At 35.1% G+C, this 25,838-nt stretch overlaps 4 protein-coding genes across 19 annotated transcripts; 2 read left to right on the top strand and 2 right to left on the bottom strand.

Moving 5' to 3' along the window:
* The first annotated feature begins 628 nt into the window (after window positions 1-628).
* LOC123211405 (SAC3 family protein B-like) lies at window positions 629-12,465 on the top strand. Of its 12 annotated transcripts, none has more exons than XM_044630107.1 (16): window positions 629-922; window positions 1,105-1,197; window positions 3,370-3,492; window positions 4,415-4,657; window positions 4,795-4,983; window positions 5,065-5,321; window positions 5,618-5,718; window positions 5,868-6,083; window positions 6,875-7,102; window positions 7,180-7,271; window positions 7,540-7,633; window positions 8,278-8,370; window positions 8,456-9,279; window positions 9,372-9,486; window positions 10,217-11,966; window positions 12,051-12,465. In XM_044630107.1, exons 1-16 carry the CDS (start codon window positions 780-782, stop codon window positions 12,206-12,208), a joined length of 4,719 nt encoding a protein of 1,572 aa, XP_044486042.1. In that variant the 5' UTR covers window positions 629-779; the 3' UTR covers window positions 12,209-12,465. The 12 variants fall into 12 exon arrangements, with proteins under 12 accessions (XP_044486042.1, XP_044486041.1, XP_044486040.1 ...); XM_044630108.1 differs by having other exon boundaries at window positions 631-922; window positions 3,370-3,485; window positions 4,415-4,491; window positions 4,602-4,657; window positions 10,217-12,465; XM_044630113.1 differs by adding an exon at window positions 2,334-2,569 and having other exon boundaries at window positions 878-922; window positions 3,370-3,485; window positions 4,435-4,657; window positions 10,217-12,465.
* A 1,576-nt stretch (window positions 12,466-14,041) lies between these two features.
* LOC123210670 lies at window positions 14,042-15,457 on the top strand. 3 transcript variants are annotated; one of them, XM_044629145.1, is made up of 4 exons: window positions 14,042-14,225; window positions 14,665-14,873; window positions 14,952-14,997; window positions 15,176-15,457. In XM_044629145.1, exons 1-4 carry the CDS (start codon window positions 14,198-14,200, stop codon window positions 15,232-15,234), a joined length of 342 nt encoding a protein of 113 aa, XP_044485080.1. In that variant the 5' UTR covers window positions 14,042-14,197; the 3' UTR covers window positions 15,235-15,457. The 3 variants fall into 3 exon arrangements, with proteins under 3 accessions (XP_044485080.1, XP_044485081.1, XP_044485082.1); XM_044629146.1 differs by having other exon boundaries at window positions 14,045-14,225; window positions 14,686-14,873; XM_044629147.1 differs by having other exon boundaries at window positions 14,056-14,225; window positions 14,696-14,873.
* A 1,818-nt stretch (window positions 15,458-17,275) lies between these two features.
* LOC123211872 (probable protein phosphatase 2C 35) lies at window positions 17,276-22,527 on the bottom strand. Of its 3 annotated transcripts, none has more exons than XM_044630818.1 (5): window positions 20,362-22,527; window positions 18,612-18,743; window positions 17,982-18,192; window positions 17,839-17,898; window positions 17,276-17,702 (listed from the first exon to the last, which is right to left on the bottom strand). In XM_044630818.1, exons 1-3 carry the CDS (start codon window positions 21,373-21,375, stop codon window positions 18,094-18,096), a joined length of 1,245 nt encoding a protein of 414 aa, XP_044486753.1. In that variant the 5' UTR covers window positions 21,376-22,527; the 3' UTR covers window positions 17,276-17,702; window positions 17,839-17,898; window positions 17,982-18,093. The 3 variants fall into 3 exon arrangements, with proteins under 3 accessions (XP_044486753.1, XP_044486754.1, XP_044486752.1); XM_044630819.1 differs by having other exon boundaries at window positions 18,026-18,192; XM_044630817.1 differs by having other exon boundaries at window positions 18,080-18,192; window positions 20,362-22,525.
* Window positions 22,528-24,010: 1,483 nt separating this feature from the next.
* Window positions 24,011-25,404, bottom strand: LOC123212478 (S-adenosylmethionine decarboxylase proenzyme 4-like). Its single transcript, XM_044631635.1, has 2 exons — window positions 24,848-25,404; window positions 24,011-24,659 (listed from the first exon to the last, which is right to left on the bottom strand). Exons 1-2 carry the CDS (start codon window positions 25,365-25,367, stop codon window positions 24,133-24,135), a joined length of 1,047 nt encoding a protein of 348 aa, XP_044487570.1. The 5' UTR covers window positions 25,368-25,404; the 3' UTR covers window positions 24,011-24,132.
* Window positions 25,405-25,838: the final 434 nt, after the last annotated feature.

The raw sequence follows: 25,838 nt of genomic DNA, 5'->3' as shown, positions 1-25,838 counted from the left end.
ATCCACTGTCAATAGTAGGAGAAATCGTCCGACAGTGGGAAACACTGTTCCCACTGTCGGACTGTCGAATGTTTCGGAAGGAATTTTTGGCCAAAATTCATCGTTTCGACCTCCTTTTCAACAAAAATCAAATCTACATAGGTTATAATACAAAAACCCTCAACCAATTCAACCAAGAATCAAAACATTTTAAACATTGTTTAAAATCGAAACCCTAAAGTTTTAAACTGTAAAATCTCACTCAAATCTCAATAATATGAATAATAACTTGATTCAAACAAGATGACAGAAAATATGCTAACGTTTTGTGCCATTTTTGGTCATCGAAAACCACAAAAATGGCCAGAAATCTGGCCAATAGTGGGATGACAGTGGGACAGGGGAAAATTTCGAATTTTCCCCTGTTTTGAACAGTAAAATTACTGTGGAGACAGGGGAAATTTGTTGTATTTATATATGGACAATTTTGACATTTCATAAAAGTTAAACATTTTTACTTTAGTCTGAATTTTTTATACAATTTTGCTTAAATCCCTTTACTTTTGCTTGTTTTTTATAATTTCCCAATTATTTTAGCTGCCTAAGTTTTAAAAAAATAAATTGAAGAATGCCGTTATAATTAGAAAGCTCGTCCAGGCTCGCGCACACCGGCGAAAAAGCATAAATAAGAAAAAAATTACAGTCCTTTCCGTCTCCCTCTCTCTTCCAATCCAAAGGAACCAAGAAGCTGTAGGCTTTTCCACTTGGAATGTCAGAAATGCTGTAGAATAAATACATTAATGGCGTCTAATTGTTCAGGGTTTGGAAAGCAGTCAGGCCCCTCTGTCCCCGCAAAACCCCTTCCCATTTTCGGAAACTTAACTCCTCCACCTCCATCCTCTTCTTCTCCTTTTCCCAATCTTACCCCAACTCCATTGCCCAGGTAACCCATATTTCTTATTCTTCTTCTCTTTTCTTTCTCTTACGATTTTCAAACTTTTATCTTTTTGGGTTTCTTTTTAATTCAGGATTTGATTGTTTTCCGTTTCCGGAATAGAAAATTTTAATATTTTTCATCCAAGAAACTTGGGGTTTTGTTTGATTATTATGATGTTTTGATGACAGGCAACCTGAAGTTGCAGAGAGAACAACTTCACGTTCTGTGCCTTTTGGGAGCTCCGGTCCTGCTGTCAAACCTTACCTAAGTTCCAGAGTAAGGTGAGGAATAATTTAAAATTTTCTAGGGTTTTATTTTTACTTTTAATTAAATTAGCATCTTATTCTAATTATGACTATCATTTAACATTTGCGTACCAGGGGATTTCCTGTCTCAGAAAGTAGACAAGATAGATATGTTAGTTGTTTAGAAAGCTACCTACTTGAAGTCATATGGGCTTTTGAATTTTTCCTAGGTTCTTGACAAAACATAAAAAGAGAACCAAACTTGAAATTTATATTTCACTGTTGTGCGGATACCCAAGTAACCATTCAAGTTTCAAGACTTGATATACAAATATTGCCCTTAGATATCAGAAAACATAGTAAGATGCTTCAATGACTTAGTTGACATAATTTTCTCTCATGAGTGGCAGTTGTGACCTTTTCAAAATGACAACTAGATTTCCTCTTCTCATTTGGTGCTTGGTGATTTCATGTAATATACACTTATCTATTTTTTTTTTAAGCTGATTCTTTTTTCTGCTGATGAATGGATATTTATGCATATTATCATTGTAACATAAGAACCGAGGCTCCACAGAAAGTGCTATCACCTCCTTCAGCATTTGAAAACCCTCACCCTGTTGCAGGTCCTTCCTACTCATCTGCAGGAGTCCTTAGGTATAAGCTGCTCAAAAAGTTTAGTATTGATCGTGATAAACCCAAGAAAATTTTGCCAGATGTTTAGTGTGAGCCAGAAATGACATTCTTTTTGTTTCCTTTTTAAAAGATCCCAGGACAGATAAGAAAAAGGCAATCTCTGCTTAAATATAACCATGTCAACACATGTCAAGTTCTAGGGTTGTATGCTTGCGGCACCAACTTGTATGATCAAATACTGCTCTTCAGACACCTGTTGAAGAATGTTAGTTTGTTCCCCAAGTGTCCTAGGCCAATGATTATATATCTCTTGGCTTCCATTGGAGTTCTAGATGAAACTTTGCTTTCCTTGCAGCTTTCTTATTTTTTTATTTTATGGTATGAGTTATTATGATGTGAATATGCCAAATTATAGTTTTTGAACTTCAGCACATACAATCAGTGGATATTTGGCTAGACCATAAAAGAGTTGTTTTTTGTTCTGATCAAAAGTTTGCTACACCACATATGTCGTACTGATACGTCATTTTCTCAAGTCCATTGAGCCTCCTCGTCGATTGGATGATGGGCAAAGATCTTTCTTCAAATATTATAATGCTCCATCTCATCCTAGGCCTTCTGCGGTGACATCTGTTGTTGCTTCCCGAAATTTTGGAACTAGTGCCACAGCTAAGATTGCTTGATTCCAAGATCTGAAAAGGACTAGGTCACCTCCTCTACTATCTCGAGATGAAGATTTTTCGAGAACTTCTAGGAAACCTATGGTTCCTAGGTATATTTCATCCCAACCTATTATTTTTCTAGCTAGTAGCACAAGTTATTTCTTGATATAATGATGGTAACTTCTTTAATATGTTATAACGCTTAAATACTTTTTTGGGTCATTAGATATCAACTTATGCTTTTGGGTCGAGTCATAAGTGGGTATTTAATATTGTATGTCAAGTTGACCAAGTAGTCTTGTGTCTGTTCCTCTATTGTATTTAATAAAATAATAAAAAGTTTTGTTTGCCGTTATAGTTGTTTGTATGGACTTGTGGTTGTAGTTATGTTTATTCCATGTGAAAGTGCATGTTAGGGGAAGCTTAAGTACTCCTATTGGACCTTACTAATCAGCTGAAGCTTTTGGGTTGAGTGATCTTCTTACGTTCTATAACTTTTATATATTTCACTTGAGAACTCTGCATTTTGTCCCCTAGTTTCCGTTGTTGTAGATGGCTACTATTATTGGAATTAGTTGCATTTGTCTGTTCTCAAAGTAATGCATGTTGTGCATGTCTGTGGTATGAATTCAGGACAATATCATATTACCTGAAATTTTGTGTTCTGAAATCAACTTCAACTTTCATGTTGTTTTGGGAGATCAATTGCATGAATGAAATTCATCTGTATTCTTCATCTCTCGCTCTCACCTAACCTTTAACCCATGGCATTTTCAATTTTTTGTCAAAGCCTTTTCTGTTATTTTGATACTACATTTACTTTTTAGGAAACGAGTATTGCTTTTTGGATATTACAGCACCAATTTTTTTTAGCCTTTTAACTGTTGCTTTCTTTTGCTTGCTCTTGTAGCCGTTCGGATTCGCTTGTTGATAATCACAGTCCCCTAGCTCCACTGAGAATGGTGTCACCTTCTGCTTTTCAAAGCAATCATTCTGTGCATGCTTTTCACCCTTCTTTTGATGAAGGTCAACAGTAAGTTTTCGGTTTCAACTTTATATGTTTCATTGTGTGCATGCATGTATATGTGTAGGTGACAATTTTATGTTAACGTTCTCATACTGATTCTTAGCCAAAAAAATATAATAATAATAATAAAAAGGAAGTTTCTCATACCAGCTAGTTATACCTTGGGGAACTAGAGCTCAAGCTTGGCTCTGTTCAGTAGGACTGTGACCACATTCATGCTTCACTAGCTAAACTTGAGCTTGGCCCTCTTTTTCTAGCATCAGGTTGGTTTGTGACATTTATTACGAGAAATGACAAGATTCAGATTTCAAAAACACTTGTAACATCTTTCTAGTATGTTTAGGTCCTATGTTGAAGTCCTTTTTTTATTGGCATGGTTGGTTCAGAATTTATTGAATATTCATATAGAAAATGGCAGATCTGTCAAGCTCTAGTATCACATAAAGCAAACAAAAAGCAATGAAAGAAATAATAGATTCTGTGTGTTTAGACATCTATCCAAGTGGACCCAAGGGTTACAAGGCTTGATTTGTTCGTAAAATGTGTCTCAAAAGAAGGTTTGACCTTTCTATACTCATAATGAACAAGTCTGCAATAACTTTTCCATAAGCCAAAACCTACTTATTCTCAAACAGTTTGGTTTCTCTTAAGCTGTGCTGCTGTATCAAGTTTCCACTTATGATGGAGGAAAATCATCTTTTCAAGCAGTGGCCTCTTTATCTATGTGTGATATGTTGTACCTTTGAAATTATAATGAGGAAGTGCATCCCTTCTTATGCTGGAGATCATGTACTTCATGTTGTCAGGAATGTTAATGGATTTTGTGCTGTCACTTTAATTTTATGGCTTCATGGTAGATGTCTGTGTTCTATTCCTTGTTTTTTATTCCATGGTGATATTCCTTGATAGTTGTATTGTTTGTTGACAGACCTTTTTTGTCCTCTCCAGCTGGGGATGATCATGCCAAGCTTCTTGGCAATTATCCCAATTTACTTGCTCATCAAGGTCAGTCCAGAGTCTCACCTAATCTTGGTTCTTATGATTCTGGAAGAAGTTATTTCGAGCAGGTGCCTAACATGCAAGGTTCAAAACAAACCAACTCCCCACATGTGCAGTCAGCAAATGGACTTACCTGGGAAAACCCACAGTTTACTCCTAATGACTCTAAAAGGTTAATTACAGTAATGTTGGCATCTATTGGAGATTTTAGAATTCTTATACCTTCCTTTTTTCCAATTCTTTTATTTACACGGTTTTGAGCTTATTTTTTTGTCTGATGTTTTGTATCTTCTCTTGGGCTGTTACCAGATTCAATGGTTTTCACAGTTCCGCTGATTCTCAAGCTCCTCAGAGGTCTGTGCCATCTGCCAACAGTACTGGTGTTGCTGCTACCAGGTTCACCAGCTCACCTGTTTCAAAAAGAACTAGGTCTCCTCCACATTCTTCTGGTGAGGGCATATCAGGAGACTTGAATTCCACTCAATATGATAGTGAACGGTAAAATGTTGGATCTTGGTTCCGTATTGTTGTGTAATGATTCCAATGTACTTCATTTTCCTAATTCCATGCAATTTTTAGAGAAATGCAAGCCAAGGCAAAGCGACTGGCTCGTTTCAAGTTTGAATTGAGTGAAGATGTGCAAACCAGTCCTGATGTTGCCGATCAAATAATTTCTACTAATAGACATGGACAGTCTGCTGGGGAGAGGCAAAAAATTGTTGGTGCACCTTCTTTAGAATCAGAAAAGGATTATCCTAATGATAATTCTCCATCTGATTATGAAAGCTTGGAAACATCCAGTATAATTATTGGTTTATGTCCAGATATGTGTCCTGGTATGTGAATTCCTTGTCTTAAGAGATAACATATAATAGAATATTTCCAGCTGCAACATTTATGGTTGTGAATCCATATTTATTTTATCTTTTGCCGTCATTTTAAAATCTGAATGCAGAGAAGGTTTCTGTAAATTCTTGGTCATAAATAATACCAACACTGAAAAAGAGAAAACACAATATTTCTTACTCTTAAAACTTGAATCCCCTCCCATAGCATCCCCAAAAAAGTAGCTGCCTTCTTTTATTAATTATCCTAACAATGATATCATTATATTGTTTTGCTCATATTTCAGAGTCAGAAAGGGCAGAACGAGAAAGAAAAGGGGATCTTGACCAGTTTGAACGCTTGGATGGGGATAGAAATCAAACTAGCAAATACCTTGCTGTTAAGAAGGTAATTCTGTAATCAATTTTCTTAATGATCCGGTATTTGAACTAAACTCATTGTAATTAAACCTTTTTCCTCTTTCAAGAAATTACTTTCACCTGTATTTCATTTATGAGAAGAAACGTGATGGATTTTTTTGCTTTGTGCTCACACAGTATAATAGGACAGCAGAGAGGGAAGCCAATTTAATACGACCCATGCCGATCCTGCAGAAGACGGTTGGTTATCTGCTTGATTTGCTAGATCAGCCTTATGATGAAAGGTTTCTTGGCTTGTACAATTTTCTATGGGATAGGATGCGAGCTATTCGGATGGACCTGAGGATGCAGCATATTTTTAACCAAGAAGCTATTACCATGCTGGAACAGATGGTGCGAACTTTTTACACTGTCTTCAGTTTCTTTTTGTATAATATATAGGTTTTGTCATGTTGTACCTGCTGTAAAATCTCTTGTTAGTATAAGAGGTCTTGCACTATTGTTTAGAGGGGTTTGGTTTAAACTTATTAAGTGGATTTTAAAATAATAATTATTATTATTTTAAAGAAAGGTGGATGCAGCTTGAAGAAAGTCGATTATACCTTGACACCAGACAAGGAAATTCCTTACATCCCTATGATTGGACTCAAAGTTAGAGAGAACTTTGTTATTGTAGGCACATGTCACTTTCTTTAAGCATGTTGAGCTGATCTTTCTAGTGGTTACTCTAAGTGATGTCAATAACACATTCTGGATGGATGTAAAGTTAAATAATGCTCTTTTGATGGCTTAATTATGGAGCATTTTTGGTTGGAGTCATGGTATTGTTTGTTTGTTGGTGTGGTCAAGTTTATTCTTAAAACAACTTTTATGAGCAATAATGCACTGCCAAAATTAAATTACCTCCTTGTGTATGATGTTTGCTGAAGCATGTTCCTCTAGATTCGGTTCTGATTGGTACCAACTTAAGTTGGGTCCATGTCATATTACTCAAATGCATCTTTTTTAACCCTCACATTCATTGTTTTCTTTTTCCTCTTTCTATGTCATGTCTATCTGATCAACTGAAGCGCAAGTTGTTTGTTTTCCTGGAGTTTTGCATTAATCGTCGAATATATATGCAATAGCATGTTTTGATTATTATTTATGGACTAAATGGTATTACCAATTGCTCTGGGTGTCAGATAAGGCTTCACATAATGGCCATGCATGAGCTATGTGAATACACTAAAGGAGAGGGCTTTTCCGAGGGATTTGATGCACACCTCAATATTGAACAGATGAATAAAGCATCAGTTGAATTGTTTCAGATGTATGATGATCATAGGAAAAAGGGGATAAGCGTGCCAACAGAAAAAGAATTTCGAGGTTATTATGCACTTCTTAAATTGGACAAACATCCTGGGTACAAAGTAAGTCATCTGCAGCAGCAACTCAATTATGCATATTTCATCTTAATTTGTTTGTGAAAATATGCAAATCCTGCTAGGTTGAACCAACAGAACTATCATTGGATCTAGCAAAGATGACTCCGGAAATAAGACAAACTCCAGAGGTATTATTTGCCCGTGAAGTTGCAAGGTTGTTTCTTCTCCTTAATTTTATAAATAATGCTACATATTTTAGGTCTATATTTCAAGTTTTGCATCTTAAGTGATATCAATATTGTTTTAGTGGTAAATGTAGATTATGTGATTATGTTGTCTATGATTTGTACCTACAAAACAATGTCCCATCACTTGAAGTCATAACTCGTGAATCAGATTGGGATGTGTAGGATTTCTATAATTATATTTGGTAGATAATGTGTTAAACTTAATCTAATGATAGAACTTTTTGGTTTCTTCAGAGCTTGTAGAATGGGTAATTTTCTTGCCTTCTTTCGACTTGCAAGGAAAGCTAGTTATCTTCAAGCATGCCTAATGCATGCTCATTTCGCCAAGGTACAAGGAGATATGCTTTTGGTCAGATTCAATTAAGGCTTCAAGGTTCCAAAATTCACAAAGTTTCTTTATGTTCCATGTATTTAGTTCTCCTAGTAATTAGCCAATATGGTAATCTAAAAACAATTTCTTGTGTGGTATTAGGATTTTGTTTCCTCTACTTAATCATTTATGCTTTGAACATTTGCTTATTGCTTACATAACATTTATGTGTTCACGATGGCTATGATGATTAAGCATATCACTTAATCTTATCAGTGCTCTTGTCCATGTTGCATGTATTATTTTGATTTGACTGTTTAAACTTTATTTTATGTTATCATTATTTTTGGTGCTGTACATTGGAGTTCATATATATGAAGTTTTAAGAGTGCACTTGAATATTATTATGGAAAGTTGAGCATTCTTTATGCTAACAGACATAATTTTGGAGGGAAGGCATAAATGTTATATGATTTGTTTGATGCTTGGTGCAACCAAAAGTTCTTGGATTTCGATGCCTACAAAGGCAAGGACTTCTTATGAAATGTTAACACAAGCAACTTTATTTTTAAAAAGGGAAATTGGAATAAAAGTTGCATGAACACAGGCAGAAACTACAGATATGCTAGTAATTTTGTCTCGTGTTATGCTGTTTTGATCAGTTACGAACCCAGGCACTTGCCGCCTTACACTCCGGTCTACTGAATAGCCAAGGTCTGCCTGTTGCCCATGTAGGCAGGTGGCTTGGTATGGAGGTACCATTCCTTAGCATGAGAAAATCCTATATTTATTCATTTTGTGTATAATGGTCTTATATCTTTGCTTTGGTGTTGATGTTAGGATGAGGACATAGAAAGCCTTTTAGAGTACCATGGGTTTCTGATAAAGGAATATGAGGAGCCATATATGGTAAAGGAAGGCCAATTTCTTAATAGTGATAGTGATTATCCTACCAAGTGTTCAAAACTTGTCCACATGAAAAGGTCAAAATCGATGGTTGAGGATATTTTGGCTTCTACTCAAGCTATATCCTTGCCTACTGAAGCTAAAAAAGAAATTCAGTTGGATAAGATCTTGAAGCATGACACAACAGCTATTTCTTCTGTTGGAAGGAAAATTTCAGTCTCTGCAGTTGATGAAGAAATGCCTGATTCTGCAATCATTTCATCCCCCAAAATTACCAGACCAGTGCCGCCCTTAATTGAGACATTGATGGTTGATCGACAAGGTCAAGATGGCCACAAGGTGACTACCACCTGTACTTCACCTCGGAGTTTGTCTGTAGCTCATACTTCCCCTAAACCCCAGCCAGCTAGAAATGTATCTGAGGGGAAACGAGGCAATGATTCTCTTTTCAGAATGTCTCCAGAGAATAAGATTGCTTTTGGCACAGAAGTTTTTCCTATCCAAATTGTGTCAAGAACGTCTCAGCGATATAGATCCCCCAGTTTTAGGAGATATGATTGTTCTGTAGAGAATACATTGCCTCAAATTGTAGCTGTTAATAACTTAGAAGGTGAAGAACCTTCCGTTGCTCATCAAGAAAAGGAGAAGGATGAAGATATGATAAGTGAAAATGATGAAGCTATGGAAAATGAAAAATATGAAGTTATGGCTAGTCATTTAGAGGAAGCTGCTGCAGCTAAACTCAAGCTAATCTTAAGGTTTGATAACTTGTTCAAAATTTGAAACTGTCAGTTTAGAATTGCATGCGGTTGCCATATATCTTAATCATCTTGAATTTCTCTCCTTGAAGGTTGTGGAGGCGTCGTTGTTCAAAGCAAAAGGAGTTGCATAAGCAAAGGAAGCTAGCTGTGAATGCTGCACTAAATTCATTGTCACTGGGACCACCAATTCAAAATAACAAAGTTGTAAGTGATTTCACTACCTTTTAATATTGATCCTCTTGGTTCTGTGTTACAGTTTATTTATTTAAACAAAATAGCTGGACCAGAAAATTCCTTTAATTCTTTGTTTCTTGCAAGGCATTTTTTCCTTTCTCCCTCTGGCATTTATAGTTTTCTTTAAGAAAATGTGTCCTCTCCTTTTGTGTCTCAGTGTTTTGTTCTTCATGCTTCAGTTAAACAAAATGGAATGAAGTGGCTTATCTCCCTCTCAACAATATGTTTAGTGAACTTTGTTCAAAGCTTCTGCAAATAGCTACTGTGTATCGTCCCATGATATGTGCTCTACTAAATTAATCCGCTAATTATCAATTATTAAATATTTTCATCTCACCTTATGAAGAAGAAAAATATTGTCTTTGACATTTTTCTCCTCTGCATTTCTTTAGTACAAGATGATGACCATTTGAGTTTTGTTGCTGTCTTGATATTTATGAGCATCTGATTGGATACTTGCAATTGTTTAATCATCATCCTTTATTCATATGAGAATGGGCTAATGATCTGTTTAAGATTGAATGTGGGGAGTCCACAAGGGAATGGTCAAACCAAAATATGCTTGTGTCTGTTCTACTATTAAGAGTCTTATTTTTGTTGAGAAACGTGCTTGTTTTAGCTAGAAAGTGAAGTTCTCACTGGTTATTTTTCTCAACCTTGAGCTATTTTGTTTGATCTTTGCCTTTTCTTTTCTATATAGCAACCATTCACTCGTGGTGAGTTTGATATTGATCATGTCATGGAGGAGAGATGTGAGAAACATGAACGGTCGTGGTCAAAGCTGAATGTTTCAGATGTGATAGCAGGTATACTTGGCAGAAGAAACCGAGATGCTAAGTTTCTGTGTTGGAAAATTATTGTATGCTCTCAGGACAGTCAAGGGGAGGAACACACACTGAGAAGCCATGTTTCCCATTTTGCAGCAGTGTCATGGTTGTTTTCGAAGCTTATGCCTCCAAGAAATGACAATGATGATGATCTGGTAGTTTCATCTCCTGGCCTTTCAATATGGAAGAAGTGGCTTCCTAGCCAATCTGTTTCTGATTTGACCTGCTGCTTTTCAGTTGTTAAAGAGGCAAAAATTAACCATCCAAATGATGCTGTATGTGGTGCAAGTGCAGTTCTGTTTCTTGTATCTGAAAGCATCCCGTGGAAGCTTCAAAAAATTCAACTTAATAATCTTCTGACGTCAATACCTTCCAGTTCCTGCCTTCCTCTTCTGATCCTTAGTAGCTCATATAATGATGAGGTTTTAGATCCTTCTGCTGTTATAGTCAATGGATTGGGCCTCCATGACATTGACAAGTCAAGGGTGAAGAGTTTTACGGTTAAATTCCTTGTTGGCAACCATCAAATGGGTTACTTGGATGGATTTTTCAGTGACAAGCAACTAAGGGAAGGACTAGAGTGGCTGGCAAATGAGTCACCTGTACAACCTGTTGTTCATTGTGTTAAAACACGTGAACTCATCCTGACTCACTTGGGTTCTGCACTGGAGATGCTTAACAAGTTAAGTGATTATCAAGTGAGTCCAAACCACTGTGTATCAGCTTTCAATGAAGCCTTGGATCAGTCGTGGGAGGAAATTGTGGCTGCTGCCAAAGCAAATCCTTCCAATTGGCCCTGTCCCGAGATTGCAATGGTGGTGAATTCTGATGATGAATATTTCATGCAGAATTGTTGTGTGCCACCCTTAGGATGGAGCTCTGCTGCAAGAATAGAATCACTTAAGTGTTCATTACAGAACTTAAAACTTCCAGCTTTTCCTGATGATATATACTGGTTGAGCAGAGGTTCTAACATGGGCAAGGAGATTGAGATTCAGAGATCACAACTTGAAAATTGTTTGATTAGATATTTGACGCAATCATGCGACTTGATGGGCATTCGACTTGCAACAAAAGAGGCATTCGTAATGCTACAAAGAAGCACAAGGCTTGAGCTGCAAAACCTGACCTACTACATGGTTCCAAACTGGGTTGTGATTTTCCGGCGGATTTTTAATTGGAGATTAATGAGTTTAACCAATGGGGTCTTATCTCCAGTTTATGTTCTGGAGGAGCATTTTGCTGCTTCAGCTTCATATAATCTTGATAAGTTAGGACTCAAAGGTACTCTATCTTTGTCCCCGTATAGCTTAAGTAATCTATCTTTAGATGAAGTACTGGATGTTGGCTTCAGCTCACTTTTGACCCAGAGGACTCACTTTCAGCCAGAAGCTCACCGACATCTACCAGCGATAGCGTCAAATGGTGAAGTACAAGAACCTCACTCTCAGCTAGAAGTTCACCGGCATCTATTAGCAATAGCGGCAAATGGTGAAGTTCAAGAACCTCACTCTCAGCCAGAAGTTCATCGGCATCTATTAGCAGTAGCGTCAAATGGTGAAGTACAAGAACCTCTGTCACAGCCAGAAGTTCATCGGCATCTACTAGCAATACCATCAAACGGTGAAGTTCAAGAACCTGCTGAAATAATTAACTTAGAAGAGGATGAAAAAAATTCCTCACTGAACGATAAATTTGTCGTGGCAGATAATGTTTTCAACACTAACAGAAAATCAGACCAGACAGCCAGTGAAATAACGTTGCCCAGAAATGTGATGAGGGAAGCCGAAAATTTAAGCAATTTGCTTGAGCGATGCTACTTTGTGCAGAACACAAATGAGAAGAAGCTGTCTGTTTTTTTCTGATATGGTAATTGTTCTGTGCAAGAATTTTGTATAGTTGAGATATAAATTTTACAAGAAAAGAGAGTGTATTTATTTGTAACATTATTCCTAGGGTGGATTCGAATGGAGCCCAGCCTAAATAAGTGTATGTTGGAGCTCGATTTAAATCCAAAATGATTAGCGCAAAGTTGAGTTAGGTTTGTTTGAATGGGGGCATATCTTGTGACAGGACAGAATAGTAGGCAAAAATATTTATAAATTTTTCATGTTTAGTTCAATTGTGCATCCATAGTACACCTCAAACTCTCACAAGAGTACGGTTATATTTGAACTAAGTTAGCTCAATATGTCTTGGTGTTTAGTTTGATTCTAGTTGAATTTAAATTAGAGTTTTAGTTTGATAATCCGACGCAATTTGATTTAAATCATTTGTTGATAGTATTATTTATCTTGTTGATGATATTAATTATTTAATTCGTTATTTTATTGACAATATTATTTATTTAATCAATGATCTTTCATAACTTTAACTAATTCAAATGAATTCGAATTTAAACTTGAATTAGTTGTTATAAAGTTAAATTGAGTTCAAATTAATTTATGTTCGGACTTGGTTTAGGTCTATTTTAACATTAAAAAAGAGAAAACCAAACATGTATTTGGTTGGGGAGAAGATTCATTTGTTTTTGTAACTTTATATTAAACCTAACATAAATGAGGTTGAGGGTTCACAACTCAAACCAATTCATGTGAGCAATCTAATTTCAAGCATGATTTAGCTCAAAAGGTATCAGCTTACAAGTTCAATAAACTTGCATTCAATCTAAAATATAAGCCAAACTTAAACAACTCATATTATATTCTCGATGAAGCAATACAAAATGATGACACTATTTTGATTGCACTCTCAAAGAAAACTTAGAGATGACAATGAGGTGGATAGGAACCAAATACTGTAATCCTCTTTCACGTCTTCATTAGGGAACTTTTCGCCATCTCTACCTTGTCCTTGATATGGGGTTGATGGAGAATCCATGTCTCCTTTTTGTAGAAAAATTTATCTCCCCTTCCTATCTCCATTCAAGTAGAGAAAATTTTCCACACTTTTCTCTCTCTTATTCGCTATAAGTATAATGAAATATTTAATTTAAAATTTTTAAAAATAATTCAATTTATAATAGTTTAAAGAATATGTAGAATTGGGAAAGGCAAGGAAATGATAGGTTAAGGATGTATATATTTATCCCATCCCTGCCAATTTCCTTGATTGCTAGGATTTCTCCATCCTCATCTTTGTGTTTTTCAGAAAATCCTCTCTATTCAAAGAGGGAGGGGCCGAAGATCCAATTTTGTGGGTGAAATTGTAATCTTAAATAAAACTTAGGGGGCGTTTAGTTTGGGTAATATTTTATCACCAAAATAGAAAGATTATGTTGAAGATAGATTTCTAAGAGGATTAGTAAGTATAAATGATTAATACGTTTGATAAAATTTGATAAAAATATATAATATAAATAATTAATGTGTTTGATTAATGATAATAAAAGAATATTAATAAATTATTTTACTTAAATACCCTTGAATATAATTATTTTTAAATATTTTTATATTATTTATTATATTAATTAAAAATAAATTTATTTTTGTATTAATAAATTAATAAATAATAATATAATTAAAATAAAATCAAGATTATCTTGATAATCTTTTAATACTTAAGGTAAATATAATAATTAGATTACTACCTATATTACATATCACATTAATATTAATAATAAAATATTCCTGATAAATTAAATAAAAATAAATTACTAAGATAACTTTTAAAATACTCCAATCAAACCACCCTTGTATTCATCTCCGTCCTTACACCGTTAGGAGGCTTGTTAATTGGGCCAAGCAAGCCCGCAAACCTTAGGATCTCCTTCGTTCTCGTCGGCGCTCGCCTTCAAAAAGCTATCACTCTCCCTATCTCTCTCATCGCCGTCAAAACCCACGATCTCCTTTCAGATGTGTAAAGTTTCTATCCACAAGACAGGTATTTCTTTCTCACTTCCTTCAACCATTATGTCAAACACTTGTTTGCGTGGTTACTGTGACGAGAAACTACCGATTTGGGTCAAGTCTTTACATAAGTTACTAACAATAGATGATATTGAGTATAGTTTTAGAACTGATGGTACTATGTGATTGTTGTAGGGGATAATTACCCAGTTTGAGATTGGTACTTATGAATAAATTTTGATAGAGTCAGCTTAAAAGCTAATTGGGTGCCCCAAATTGAATGCTATTTGAGTAGCTCATTTTGTGTTCTGCTGGATTTTTTTTATGTAGGGGAAAATTACATTGAGAATGTTTGTGATGTATACTTTGTGTTTACTGTTATATGAAATTATATATATTTTGAATAATGAAGTAATTTGGTTTTGTGAAAATAATTTTATATTTTATTTTGGATATACATTCCTTTATGAAAGAAAATTTTCCATTTGACAAAGATATTACTAGAGTAAGCAAAACCTACGTGCAAAACAACAAGAAAATGGAGAAAGCACCAGATAACCTTAAAATGCCGGATCCAATCCTGGTTTCTCCGGCACCACCTTTGCATCAGAGCGATGCAGATGAAGATGATGAAAACGTGAAGCAGCTTCAAGAATGCTCGTCTATTTACTTGTCTTTACAGGTAAATCTTTAAAAAAAAGTGTTTGTTTTGTAAGATCTAAAACTCTAAACCCTGAGAGTGTATTGGTATAATTTGCAGACTTGTCTTATTAATAACAACAGGAACTGGAAATCTTGCCAGATGGGTATGTCTTTTTTCAGTTGTATTTTGATAATTTTATTAAAAGTATATGCTTGGTATTTGGTACTGTCAAATTAGTGAAATTATAGGGTAATACATTGAAAATGTTTTAGTGTTGACATTATTATTTACGGGTTTTAAGGCGGTTTCTATATGATGTCATATGATGAAATTTTTAACAGAGGTTCAAGCTTTGAAGGCATGCAATCAGAAGAGAATGAAGGATGACAAAAGGAAGTGAAATTTCTGCAAATTAGAGGTCTAACTCTATTTATTACCTCACAATTTATTGTTAGAATATGATTCTTGATATTTAGCCGAAATTGTTACCTCACAATTTCTGCATTTGAAATGGCTTTTCTATGTAACACAACACAGGGAGAAACACTTATAGTGTAGATTCAGCAACATTTATTGAATAACAAGTTTACGTGAATGAGGAGAAAATCTTGTTATTGCTTTCATGGTAAAATCCTCATGATGTTTTGCTTGGCTGAGTTTTTCTTATAGGCAAGATCACCATTTCATGATAATAATAATGGAAAGAAGAAATTCGAACCAGCAGATTGTTCAGAATTAGAATGATAAAAAGGCTGTCTATAACTCCGAAGAGCTTGTTAGTTTCATTCTCTATGAAAAATACCCATCTCCATCACAATGGATGGCTTAGGGAGGATTAGTTTTGTGCCTTGCAATATGAAAACTTTTGGATCCTGCATAGAAGAGGACTATAAGAATATTATTACCACATAGTAGGTTTTTGTTGGACAATAATATTTCATGTACTAACAAAATTGGTATTAATGTTGATGAGTCATCGTGTAATTGAGTGATTTTGAATTAAAAATAAAATAAACAATTAAATCATTCAATTACATAATAATACATCAGCATTAGTACCCATTTGGTTAGTTTTGAGAGGACAACGTGGAATCCTCAAATTGGTAGAATATACTTTTTATGTTGACTAGACAACAAGGAAAAATAGAAATAAAAGTACCCTGGTTCCTCTTGATTAGGGTTTACTAGTAAACTTTATTGTTAATGAATCATATTCTTGACTGGTGTTTTGGGTTTCTGCTTAGATCAAGATGTTTATTAGTTAAGCAATTTTATGTATATACAGTTTTAGTACATAATTTGTATATACAGATGTTGTATTATCATGTTTTGTAATGTTGACATGAGACATGGTAGGGCTATATATGAGGAATTTTGAAATTTTATTTGATATTTTGTGATATTTTTTACAATGATAATGTGATATTTATAATTTTTATTATTTAATAATTAAAAAAAAAAATTATCCTTTAATTAGATACACAATATAAAAAATTAAATTATCGATCAATAATAAAATACATAATTCGACTATTATGGTAAAAACTGGGGAAGCTAAATCGCATGTAGAGTTATGAAGCATTGTACCTGGTCAAGGCTTTTCAAGAATTCCAGCTATCATCATTATCTCTGTTGTCCTAATTTTGTTTCATAATTCCCTCCAGTAAATTTTTTCTTCCCATTAACAATCAGTTACTTTTGTGAGGTAACTCGTTTAATTAATCACAATCAAATTTGTTCTAAACTGTTTAAACTGGTTAAACTTTGTACAGTTTTGAGCTACAAGTTCAAGCAATGCACATTCTGAGTTGAGTTGAGTTGAATTCGATTAAAGTTAGACTCGAATCAAATGCCTAAATGATTTTGCACTAAGCTTGGGCTTCAATCTTTTATGAGCCAAACTTGAGCTACTTACAAATTCAATTTTTCAAACTTGAGTTAAGCTTAAATCGGTTGATCTTTCACCCAAGATCAAATCAAATCCATATGCGCCATTATGAAGCACAAACTCAAGGGATTGGATGGACAATTTGTAGCGAGGAAACACTTAAGAACCAAACATGAACAAAACTCAATTCCAAATTGATTCAAATCTTAAAACAACAAACTCAAGATTAACTAGCTCAGGTTTAAACTCAATTGAAAAACAATTGATTTTATATTTGATGTGGACTGATTTAAACTCGAATGTTTGAATTAATTCAAACTCAATTCATTTTACGAAAAGGAACCAAACCTAGGTTTGAACTTGACTCGTTCGATTCAAACCCAACTTTGAGCTCGCGTAACTTTGATTGAATCCATCACTAGGAAACATCATGAACAAGACTCACAGTTACAGCATTAGAATGCCGTATACCATTCCCAACCCAGTCTCAAAGCCTGTACACCTTAAACATTACTGAATAAGTAAAATGAATCATCATTCAAACTCTGAAAGATAGATCATCAAATGAATATTATATACGCCATTGCCAGGCAGGAAAAGCCGTTAACAATCATATATACCTCTGGATGTTTCTATTGGTGAGATGATGATGTTTACATATAATTGAACTTCAAAGCTATCATCCCAAACAACTTCACACCCATAATGAAACATAACTTCAATTTCACATCTCCTCACATCATGATCATCAACTACCAACAGTTTAATCTGCCTGAAACCTCTTTGAATTTTCCATTCCATTCATCTTCATCTCTTAGTCAGCAAGTTACAGCTAGGAGAGCATTATGTTCTCCTAGTAGCATGCTGTGTGGTTACTGGTTAGTAACAGTTTTTCTGTAACATCAGTAAGACATCCTAAGCAAGGAATCAGTGAAGACGATTTGCAGACGAAATGGCTTCTGCTGCCTGAAGCTGATATCCTGATAGCAGCCAAAATAAATTTTTACCAAATAAGAAATTTGGTGGTGATTCAAAAAGATAGGCATGAATCGCTTCTCCAGCTGGTTCCAACATTGTATTTTAGAAACCATATCAATAAAAAAGATAGATAAATACCACTTAATAAAATAAAACACAGCACCCAAGCCAGCTTCTGAAAGGCTTTAATCCAGGTCACTGCAATGAATTGGAAGAAGAAAAAATTGCTAAGCTACTTCAATTAGGATAGATATATGGTTAAATAAGCATAAGATAAATACCAAATATGCATGTTTCCAATAGTCAGAGATGAAACAGTAATTACTTGATTTCAAGTAATTGAAACAGTCTGCTGAAGGTCTGAGAAATCACTTCTTACCGATCGAGAAAATTCTACCGTGAAGGAGTCAACATGTCAGAACCGCCCTTCCCATTTTCCAAAAGTGAAGGCCTAAGATTGTCTCCACTTGTGTCAGCCAAACCATCACCTGACTGTAGCAATTTAAAGAAATTTTAAAAATTGCAAGCCAGTCAAGGGAGTGAAAATAAATATTATTGAGTCACACATCAAATTCACAGCTTGCAAAGTTGCACAAGCAAAGAAAAACCAAAAACACTTAAAATTAATTCTCGTTTCGTATGATTATTGTAATTATAATTTTTCATAATTTTCCTGATAAGTTTCCTAGCTGAAGGACAGCAAGCATTTACATTCATAGCTTATACATGGCTCTAAACTAGGTATTAAAACGAGTACAATTTGTAAAATAGTTCTCCAAAGTAGATTCTGACAAACTGTACAACCTAGGAAACACCACATATTTCATTACTAATGAATCAGTACAATAGATTTAGCCTATGGCAAGATCTCAAAAACATGGCAGGCAAAGGAAATTTTTTATCATGCGTACATTAGAAAAGTCTTTAATGTTGACAATTATAATTGTGATATCATCTGTCCGACTTTCTTGCTCCAACCACAGTTTATATGATTCTCCAGCAATTGCATAACAAGCATCCCAAGGATCTGTATACTTTGCCGCCTACACAATGAAAAGAAAAATGTTAAGGGAAAAGAATAATGACAATTCAGAGATTGAGAAATAAAATAAACTGAGATTTAGATAGAGAGGACACAACAATTCAAGAATTCATTAAGGAAAAAAGTGTAAGAGACAGAGAGTCAGAGACAGCGAAAATATTATCCATAAAGTTGACAAAAAGGAAGAACCTAGCGGAACAAAGTATATTGCATATCTGATGACAGAAATTATGAAGATGCTCATTCCACTCGACTATTTCAAGGAAATTCCAAATAAGAATAGAACTGAAAACGAATAGGCTAGCCTATGGAACCCTTGTCTACTTAAATGGAAGAGGCTAATGAATCCTGAAAACAGCAGCAGGAGTAGACATTGCTGTAGTTAAAGTGAGACCTGAAACACTCAAGATTGAAAATGCATTAATAGAAAATAAACAGAAACACCTAAGGTAAATACTCTGTTCCCACCTACTTTGATTCCTTATCAAGAAGGGTACGTGCAGAATGTTTTTGAGTGTTGAAATAAGCTTGAATGAAAAGAATCAACTAGAGTCTAGAACAACTTGGAACGCTTGTGCACCTATTCTCTCATCTTGAGAGGTATACCATATTCCTCAGAAATTCATTACTTTAGGAACTATTAAAAAAAAAAAACAAATGCATTGATTTTGAACTTCACAACAAGTCAGTTCAACAGTAACCAAATTTAAAAAAAAAGAAAGAATAAAGATAAAACAAAATTATATAGAGTTATCGATTTCTGCTAATATCTCCAATCTCACAAATGCCTTTCAAAGTAAGCCAGTGCGATGCTACGTATGGAATTGGGCTATAACAGTAACCAAAAATGAAAAAGAAAAAAACTTTGAATAGATCTATCCATTTTCTGCTTATATATTTAATCTCTCAAATGCTATTTAATGTTTCCACCTATCATGAACATCTAATGCCCCTAACATGCACATGTGCATATAAAACATAATTAGCAGTCAATGAACAAAATTGTATGCATAGTTTTAATATGGCATGATTTCTGTTACTGGAATTATGGCTATCACAATATGAGCAACATAAGATGCAAAACAATTCATTGGCAGAAAAGACTCATGACAGCAAGGAAAAAGGGTCAATATACCAACAACAAAGGCATGAACAACTCTAAAGTTTAAAAAAAAAAAAACACACACACTTGAGCTTCTGCACATACCAAATAGATCAATCAGAATCTCATCATATATATTTTTTTCTCTCTTGTTTGCATGATTTTGAAATTTTATTTCACACAATCTGTCAGCAAGTATGCATTCATATTGTCTGAGTGCTGACAGTGACATTAAAGCCGAATATGGCTTAATAAAACATGACCAACAAAAACACATGCCAAACCATGCATTGAGTGCAATGAAGTCAATTATAGAGTTCAACAATTACATACATTCACCTGACAAGATTTCATTAGAATATTGCGTTTCATAGCAGACAATACAATCCTCAATAAATTGAAAGTTTCACTATAACAAAAATCATTCAATCATGCAGAATTCAATAGCAAAAAGTTAAACCAAAAAACACAAGACATAAATGAGTATGATCAGGCTCCTAGATATTATGTATCATACCATATCGACAACAGCTTGGCTTGAAAGGAACTCAAAAATTCCATCACTAGCAACAACAAAGAATGAATGATTGGAAGAAAGTTGAACCACTGCAACCTCAGGAACTGCAACCACACCAATCATCTCAGCAGCACTATCTCCAACACTTCGTGTAAATGCTGTTCCTGGATACATCGCGTTCTGAACCCACAACCTAGGAGGATCACTCCCTTGGCTCTCTTCATCACCCCACGTCTGAATATTTGGATCCTTAAGCCCTTCCACCTGATCAACACTCAGAACCCTTGCCCCACAAAGCTTCACTCTCTCACATTCATCTTTCCTAAATGGCGTTTGATCATCAGACAAGCTTTCAGCAACAATTCTATTTCCATCTTTGATGGCAATCACTGCCCTCGAATCACCCACATTAGCAACATATATTTTATCCCCAATAAGAAGAACTGTAATTGCGGTAGTACCACTCATTGTATCATCAATTTCACTCATATGTAACTCGTTATTTACTGTTTGAAATGCTGCATTATAAGCTTTAATAGGATCATCCAACAACAAGGGTTCATTTTCCAGGACCTCAATCATTTTTTGCTGAACAAAATTTGCACATTGAGTGCCATATTGACCATGCCCATCAAATACACCAAAGAAATGAACGTTTGGGTTACCCTGAACTTGCGTTTTGATGCAGAAACTGTCTTGGTTTTGCTTCCCAGGCGAGTCCGGATAGTACCCACGTTTTGTCAAAGAAGAGTACTGTAATTTGTAGTTATGTGAAGGAACAAGAACAGACTCTAGTGTTCTTTGTGCAATCAAACGCTTGCTATGGAAACCGTTTGGACTCACCTCAGGACAAGAATTACCATTAGAAGATGATGGGCTGCGACAGCAACACTTTCCATGAACACAACCCATCTTTTTGGCAAAAGAAATCGGAAGATATAACAGAGAAATAAATGAGCTGAAAAGAAGTTTGAAAAAATTCTTAATAGAAACTAAAAATGATCGGAACCTCATGGCTGATGAAGAAGACGAGCAATTCTGGGTGAATATGGCCAAAAAGGAATTCTTTGATATCAAATTTGTAGCTGTTAACACGGCAATGACATGAATAACCCATATTAAACAACGAACGAAATCAAAACCCTAGAACATGGAAAGAGCAATTTTGTGCTTCTAGAGAATTTGGTTTCTTGAACGATTAAACTAAAACTCCATCGGGTTCCAGATTAGAAGAGAATGCAAGGTCCCAAATCCAGCCTCAGATCGAAGCAAAAGTTTGGGACATTTTCGTCTGATTATGAAACAATTACACAAAGAACAAAAGAAACCCAATTAAGAACCAAAGATTATATGAGCATCCAAGGTCCCAAATCAAGCCTCAAATTGAAGCACAAGTTTGGGACATTTTTGGTCTGATTACGAAACAGCTTCTTCTCGATTTGTATTCTTCTGTTGTTCTTGTTCACAAACAAAGAGATAAAAAGAAAACCTGTCGTGGAATTTTCAAAGAAAAACTGTACCCTTTCAGTGCATAAACAAGATCTTCATTCAAGGCTCAAAAAAGAACACACCACTGGGAAAAGATTCGATAAAAAAATAGAAAGAAAGAAAGAAAGTCCTATAAACAAAAAGAGACAGAAGACACTGAGAATCGATATGGGTTATTTGTCTCTGCACAAAAACACAGAAAAATTGCAGCCTTTCAGGGCACAAAACAAGATCTTCATGGGTCAATAAAAAGGAAGCAAAGATTTGAAGAAAAAGAAAGAAAACCCTATAAACGAAAATGGGAATTGGTTTCTTCCAGAGACAAAGAGAGACAACATATTGAGAATCGATGTATGTGGATGGCTGTCTGGGTTATTTGTCCCAAGAAAACGCGCACAATGAGACACAGTCAAGTGAGAACGTGTGAGGAGATTCGTCAAAAACATTCATCATAATCAATCATTCATAACAAACGGAAAAACACAGACCCCAATTTCTTCATTTATTCACCTATATAAAAGAAGACATTATCACGAAGATAGAAGAGAGAAGGTGATCTTCATTGTCTTGGAAATTTGATACGACTGGAGGGTTCTTTTACAATTTTCTCTCTCTTTCTTTTCCCCTTTTTCCCTGGAGAAGAAGACCCTCAAAATCAAAACCAGAATGAATGTTTCTCTCTTAAACAAACACCATTATCCCATTTCATCGGTTGTTTGTTTTTTCCCTGGCTAAATTACTATTTCCCACCCAAGGTTGGATGAATAGACCCTTTAACCCTAAGTTTTGAAAAACCAAATTTTTTATATATATATATTCGTTTAAATTATAACCCTACACTAAAAAATAATAATTTAAAATTTTTTTAACCCAAATTAAACTATTTTATAAACCGAATTAAACTATACTATAATTTTTAAATAATTATTTTGATTGCACCAAATTATATGCATGTCTACTCTTTATTGATACCAATTATTGCACTAGCCTAAATTCAAGACCCAGGTTTGTACATATTATTTATTGAAATTATAATTCTATGCCTATATTATGTTCAACAAGATTGAACTCGATTTTATCAAGATTCGAGTTTAAATAAGATTCAATTCGAGATTAGTTAGAATCCAAAAGAGCCAGCCAGTGATGAAGGGGGATGAAAATGAACCCCTTGACTTTAAAATTTTTTTTACTGTATTATTATAAAATATCAATAAAACACTTAAAAATTTTTTTAACCCTTCAAAATTTCTTTAGTGAAGCTCAAATTCATCTTGGAAAAATTTTAACTCTAAATTCAATTTAAGTTAACTCAAATTCGAATGTTTAGATTAACTTAAAGTTGGTTTGTTTATGAAATGAGTGCAGTTTTTATCTCAAACTTGACTTGCTCGATCCGATTTGTCTAACCCTAAATGTAACAACGCAGCAAACAAACAAAAAAGAGTAGTTTAGTAATATAGATGGCTTGATGACTCTCAGATCAGATCAAACTAAATTCAAATAAAAATTTTAGTTTGATAACTGAGTTTGAGTTCAATTTTAATCTATCTCTAACAATACTATTCATCCCAAGGTAATATTATTTATTTGGTTAGTAACATTTATCATGTGAGTGACCTCTAACAAGATCTTTTGCCAGTTTGAATGAGTTTGAACTTAAACTTAAATTGACAATTTAAGATTCTAATCGAACTCAAGTTAACATATGTTCAAGCTTAACTCAACTCAAATCTAGGTCTAGCTTCAACTCGACTAAAATCTTTGCAACAATATTATTTATCTCTCCAATAATCCTTTAGTGATGTTGTGTATTAACTTAAAAGAATTCGAATTGAATATTATAGATTTGTGTCAAACTTAAGCCGACACTTGCTTGAGGTCAACTCTACTCAAAGGGACAAATCAAACCCTAATAATTAATTAATGGGGAAAATTAAAAAAAGAAATTAATTAAAAAAAAATTGATATATAAACTTCAAAACACTTTGATTCCAATAATCTCTGAACCATTACACAATAAGTTAAAAAATATCAAACTCTTTGATTTTTCTATTAAAGAAACCAAATTTTCATATTTTTTTATAAAATAAACAAAATTTTTTTATTGAAGTTACCGAATAAATACAATTAAAATTGCTCATTTTATAAATAAAGTATTTAATCAGGTAACTTCAATAGAAATTTAATCTTTTTAATAAGGAAATTTAAAAGTTTAGCACATTTAAGTATTGTTGTCAAATTAAACCCTAGTCGCGCTCTGCCCCGCCCCCGGGCACTAAATATTTATTTTTTCATCTTCAACTTCCGGCGACCCACCGTGAACGTCTGAAACACGACACTTCCGGCCGCTGGAAACTTGTCCATTACACAACTCCGGCATTTCCAACCTAGTGGCTCTACTGCATGAGCTACGTGGGTCCACACATCATGGTCGATACTGCATGTTGTGGACACAGAGAAAGTTGCAGGCTTGAAAACTTGTACCACTTTCTTCAACATCTTGTCTATATTGTCATGGTGATCGTCGTAAATCGCCCCCACGCATTCGAAGCTAGCGTAGCTGTAACCGTCTTCCGGGGTGACGTGGACGGTGGAGTAACGATCACCATCAACGCCGTTCATTGAGTAGCCACATGGGTCGAAAGCGAAATCGCAAATAATGGCGCTTGGATTGATGTCGTTGATGCCTGTAAGTTGGGTCATTTCTCCGCCGGCCATGTCGCCGTTTTTTCCGTCATTGGCTCGCCTGAAGAATTTCCGAGCCTGGACACGGTCGAGCTCCGTCATGCAAATCTCCATGGTGAATGTAACTGGAAAATTGTGAATTGAGTTGTGAGCCGTGTCAATTTTATCGAAGAAATGTTGTAAAGCATATAATATTATAATGTAATATGAAATAAAATCAATATCCTGAAAATAATATACAATAATTCAGAACGATCAAACCAAAATAAGATCGAATAAGACCAAAATTTACTTTATTTAACAGTAACTTCACCTGGAACGAGCTCATAAGTCCGGTCAGTAGTGGCGGCGAAGACATGCCAAGAATGGGCGGCCATTTTGGAGGGCAAAACGGAGGCTTTTCTGTAACAAAGATTGACGGGGAGATTTTGTTCCAAGTAAAAGACTTCTTCTTTGAAGCTCGTGTGAGGAAAAGGCTGAGCTTTGGGGAAGATGAAGCTACCTCTGGTGTACCTACAGGCGCATAAACTGAGGCCTAAATCACGAGCAAAGCTCATCAATGGCGGCACAGATTTCAGAAGCTGGGTTGTGCCACAGGTCTTTATAATGAGCTTTGTAGGGTAGACAAAAAGGCTTGATTCTGATAACACATAGGCGTCAAAATACTGGTTTCCAATTGCAGAAATTACATTGCATTGCACAGCATCAAGAACTTGTTGAATAGACTGAAAATCAAGCAGCCGAAGGCCCATGTGAAGCACCAAAGGGTCATCATCACCGGAGAAATGAAGCTCCAGGCGCTTCTCAAAACCCTCAAAACCAGAAACAGCCATAGAAAACTTGAAGGAAAATGTAAGATGGGCTGGGAAGGTGGAAGGTGGAAGTTGAGAGAGAGAATGGAAGGTTCAATGGAATTTATAGGTGGGTGTTGAGAGAGAGAGATGGAGGCCAGGGGGGGCATGCGGGTGGGGCAACCAAGAAGCATGATTGCAGGCAAAATGAAGTGAAGAAGATGATGATATATGTTTAGGTTTGAGATTGAGAAATCTCAGAATATGTGTTTCATCAGACAGGAACAGGCACTATAATCCGATTTTATGCCCACGCGCATGCTTCCATTTAATCTTCTTCTGTCCATGGCTGACCGAAGACGGCTTTGAATCAAAACCTCAACTTGAATCTGAAATAACTAGTTCAAGTCAGTGTGAATGGTAAATACCCGATGTTAGAGAAGGTGAAAAGTCATTAGAAAAAACAGTAGAATAATTGTCGAAGAAGAAGAGCGTGGGTGATGAAGCCTCAAA

Source organism: Mangifera indica, chromosome 3, assembly GCF_011075055.1.
Source record: "Mangifera indica cultivar Alphonso chromosome 3, CATAS_Mindica_2.1, whole genome shotgun sequence".
In the NCBI taxonomy this organism is placed as follows: Eukaryota; Viridiplantae; Streptophyta; class Magnoliopsida; order Sapindales; family Anacardiaceae; genus Mangifera; species Mangifera indica.
This window is presented reverse-complemented; position numbering and strand designations above follow the sequence as displayed.

What these genes read in the sequence shown, in the direction of transcription:
- LOC123211872 (XM_044630818.1), bottom strand. Translation starts at nt 21,375, where the DNA reads ATGAGGTTCCGATCATTTTTAGTTTCTATTAAGAATTTTTTCAAACTT. An exon ending in GCCAAGCTGTTGTCGATATG is followed by an intron (nt 18,744 to 20,361) that starts GTATGATACATA and finishes TTCATTGTGTAG; the next exon opens with GCGGCAAAGTATACAGATCC. An exon ending in ACATTAAAGACTTTTCTAAT is followed by an intron (nt 18,193 to 18,611) that starts GTACGCATGATA and finishes AAATTGCTACAG; the next exon opens with TCAGGTGATGGTTTGGCTGA.
- LOC123211405 (XM_044630105.1), top strand. Translation starts at nt 780, where the DNA reads ATGGCGTCTAATTGTTCAGGGTTTGGAAAGCAGTCAGGCCCCTCTGTC. An exon ending in ACTCCTAATGACTCTAAAAG is followed by an intron (nt 4,658 to 4,794) that starts GTTAATTACAGT and finishes GGCTGTTACCAG; the next exon opens with ATTCAATGGTTTTCACAGTT. An exon ending in CAATTCAAAATAACAAAGTT is followed by an intron (nt 9,487 to 10,216) that starts GTAAGTGATTTC and finishes TTTTCTATATAG; the next exon opens with CAACCATTCACTCGTGGTGA.
- LOC123212478 (XM_044631635.1), bottom strand. Translation starts at nt 25,367, where the DNA reads ATGGCTGTTTCTGGTTTTGAGGGTTTTGAGAAGCGCCTGGAGCTTCAT. An exon ending in GACTTATGAGCTCGTTCCAG is followed by an intron (nt 24,660 to 24,847) that starts GTGAAGTTACTG and finishes ACAATTTTCCAG; the next exon opens with TTACATTCACCATGGAGATT.
- LOC123210670 (XM_044629145.1), top strand. Translation starts at nt 14,198, where the DNA reads ATGTGTAAAGTTTCTATCCACAAGACAG. An exon ending in AGTTTCTATCCACAAGACAG is followed by an intron (nt 14,226 to 14,664) that starts GTATTTCTTTCT and finishes CCTTTATGAAAG; the next exon opens with AAAATTTTCCATTTGACAAA. An exon ending in CTGGAAATCTTGCCAGATGG is followed by an intron (nt 14,998 to 15,175) that starts GTATGTCTTTTT and finishes AATTTTTAACAG; the next exon opens with AGGTTCAAGCTTTGAAGGCA.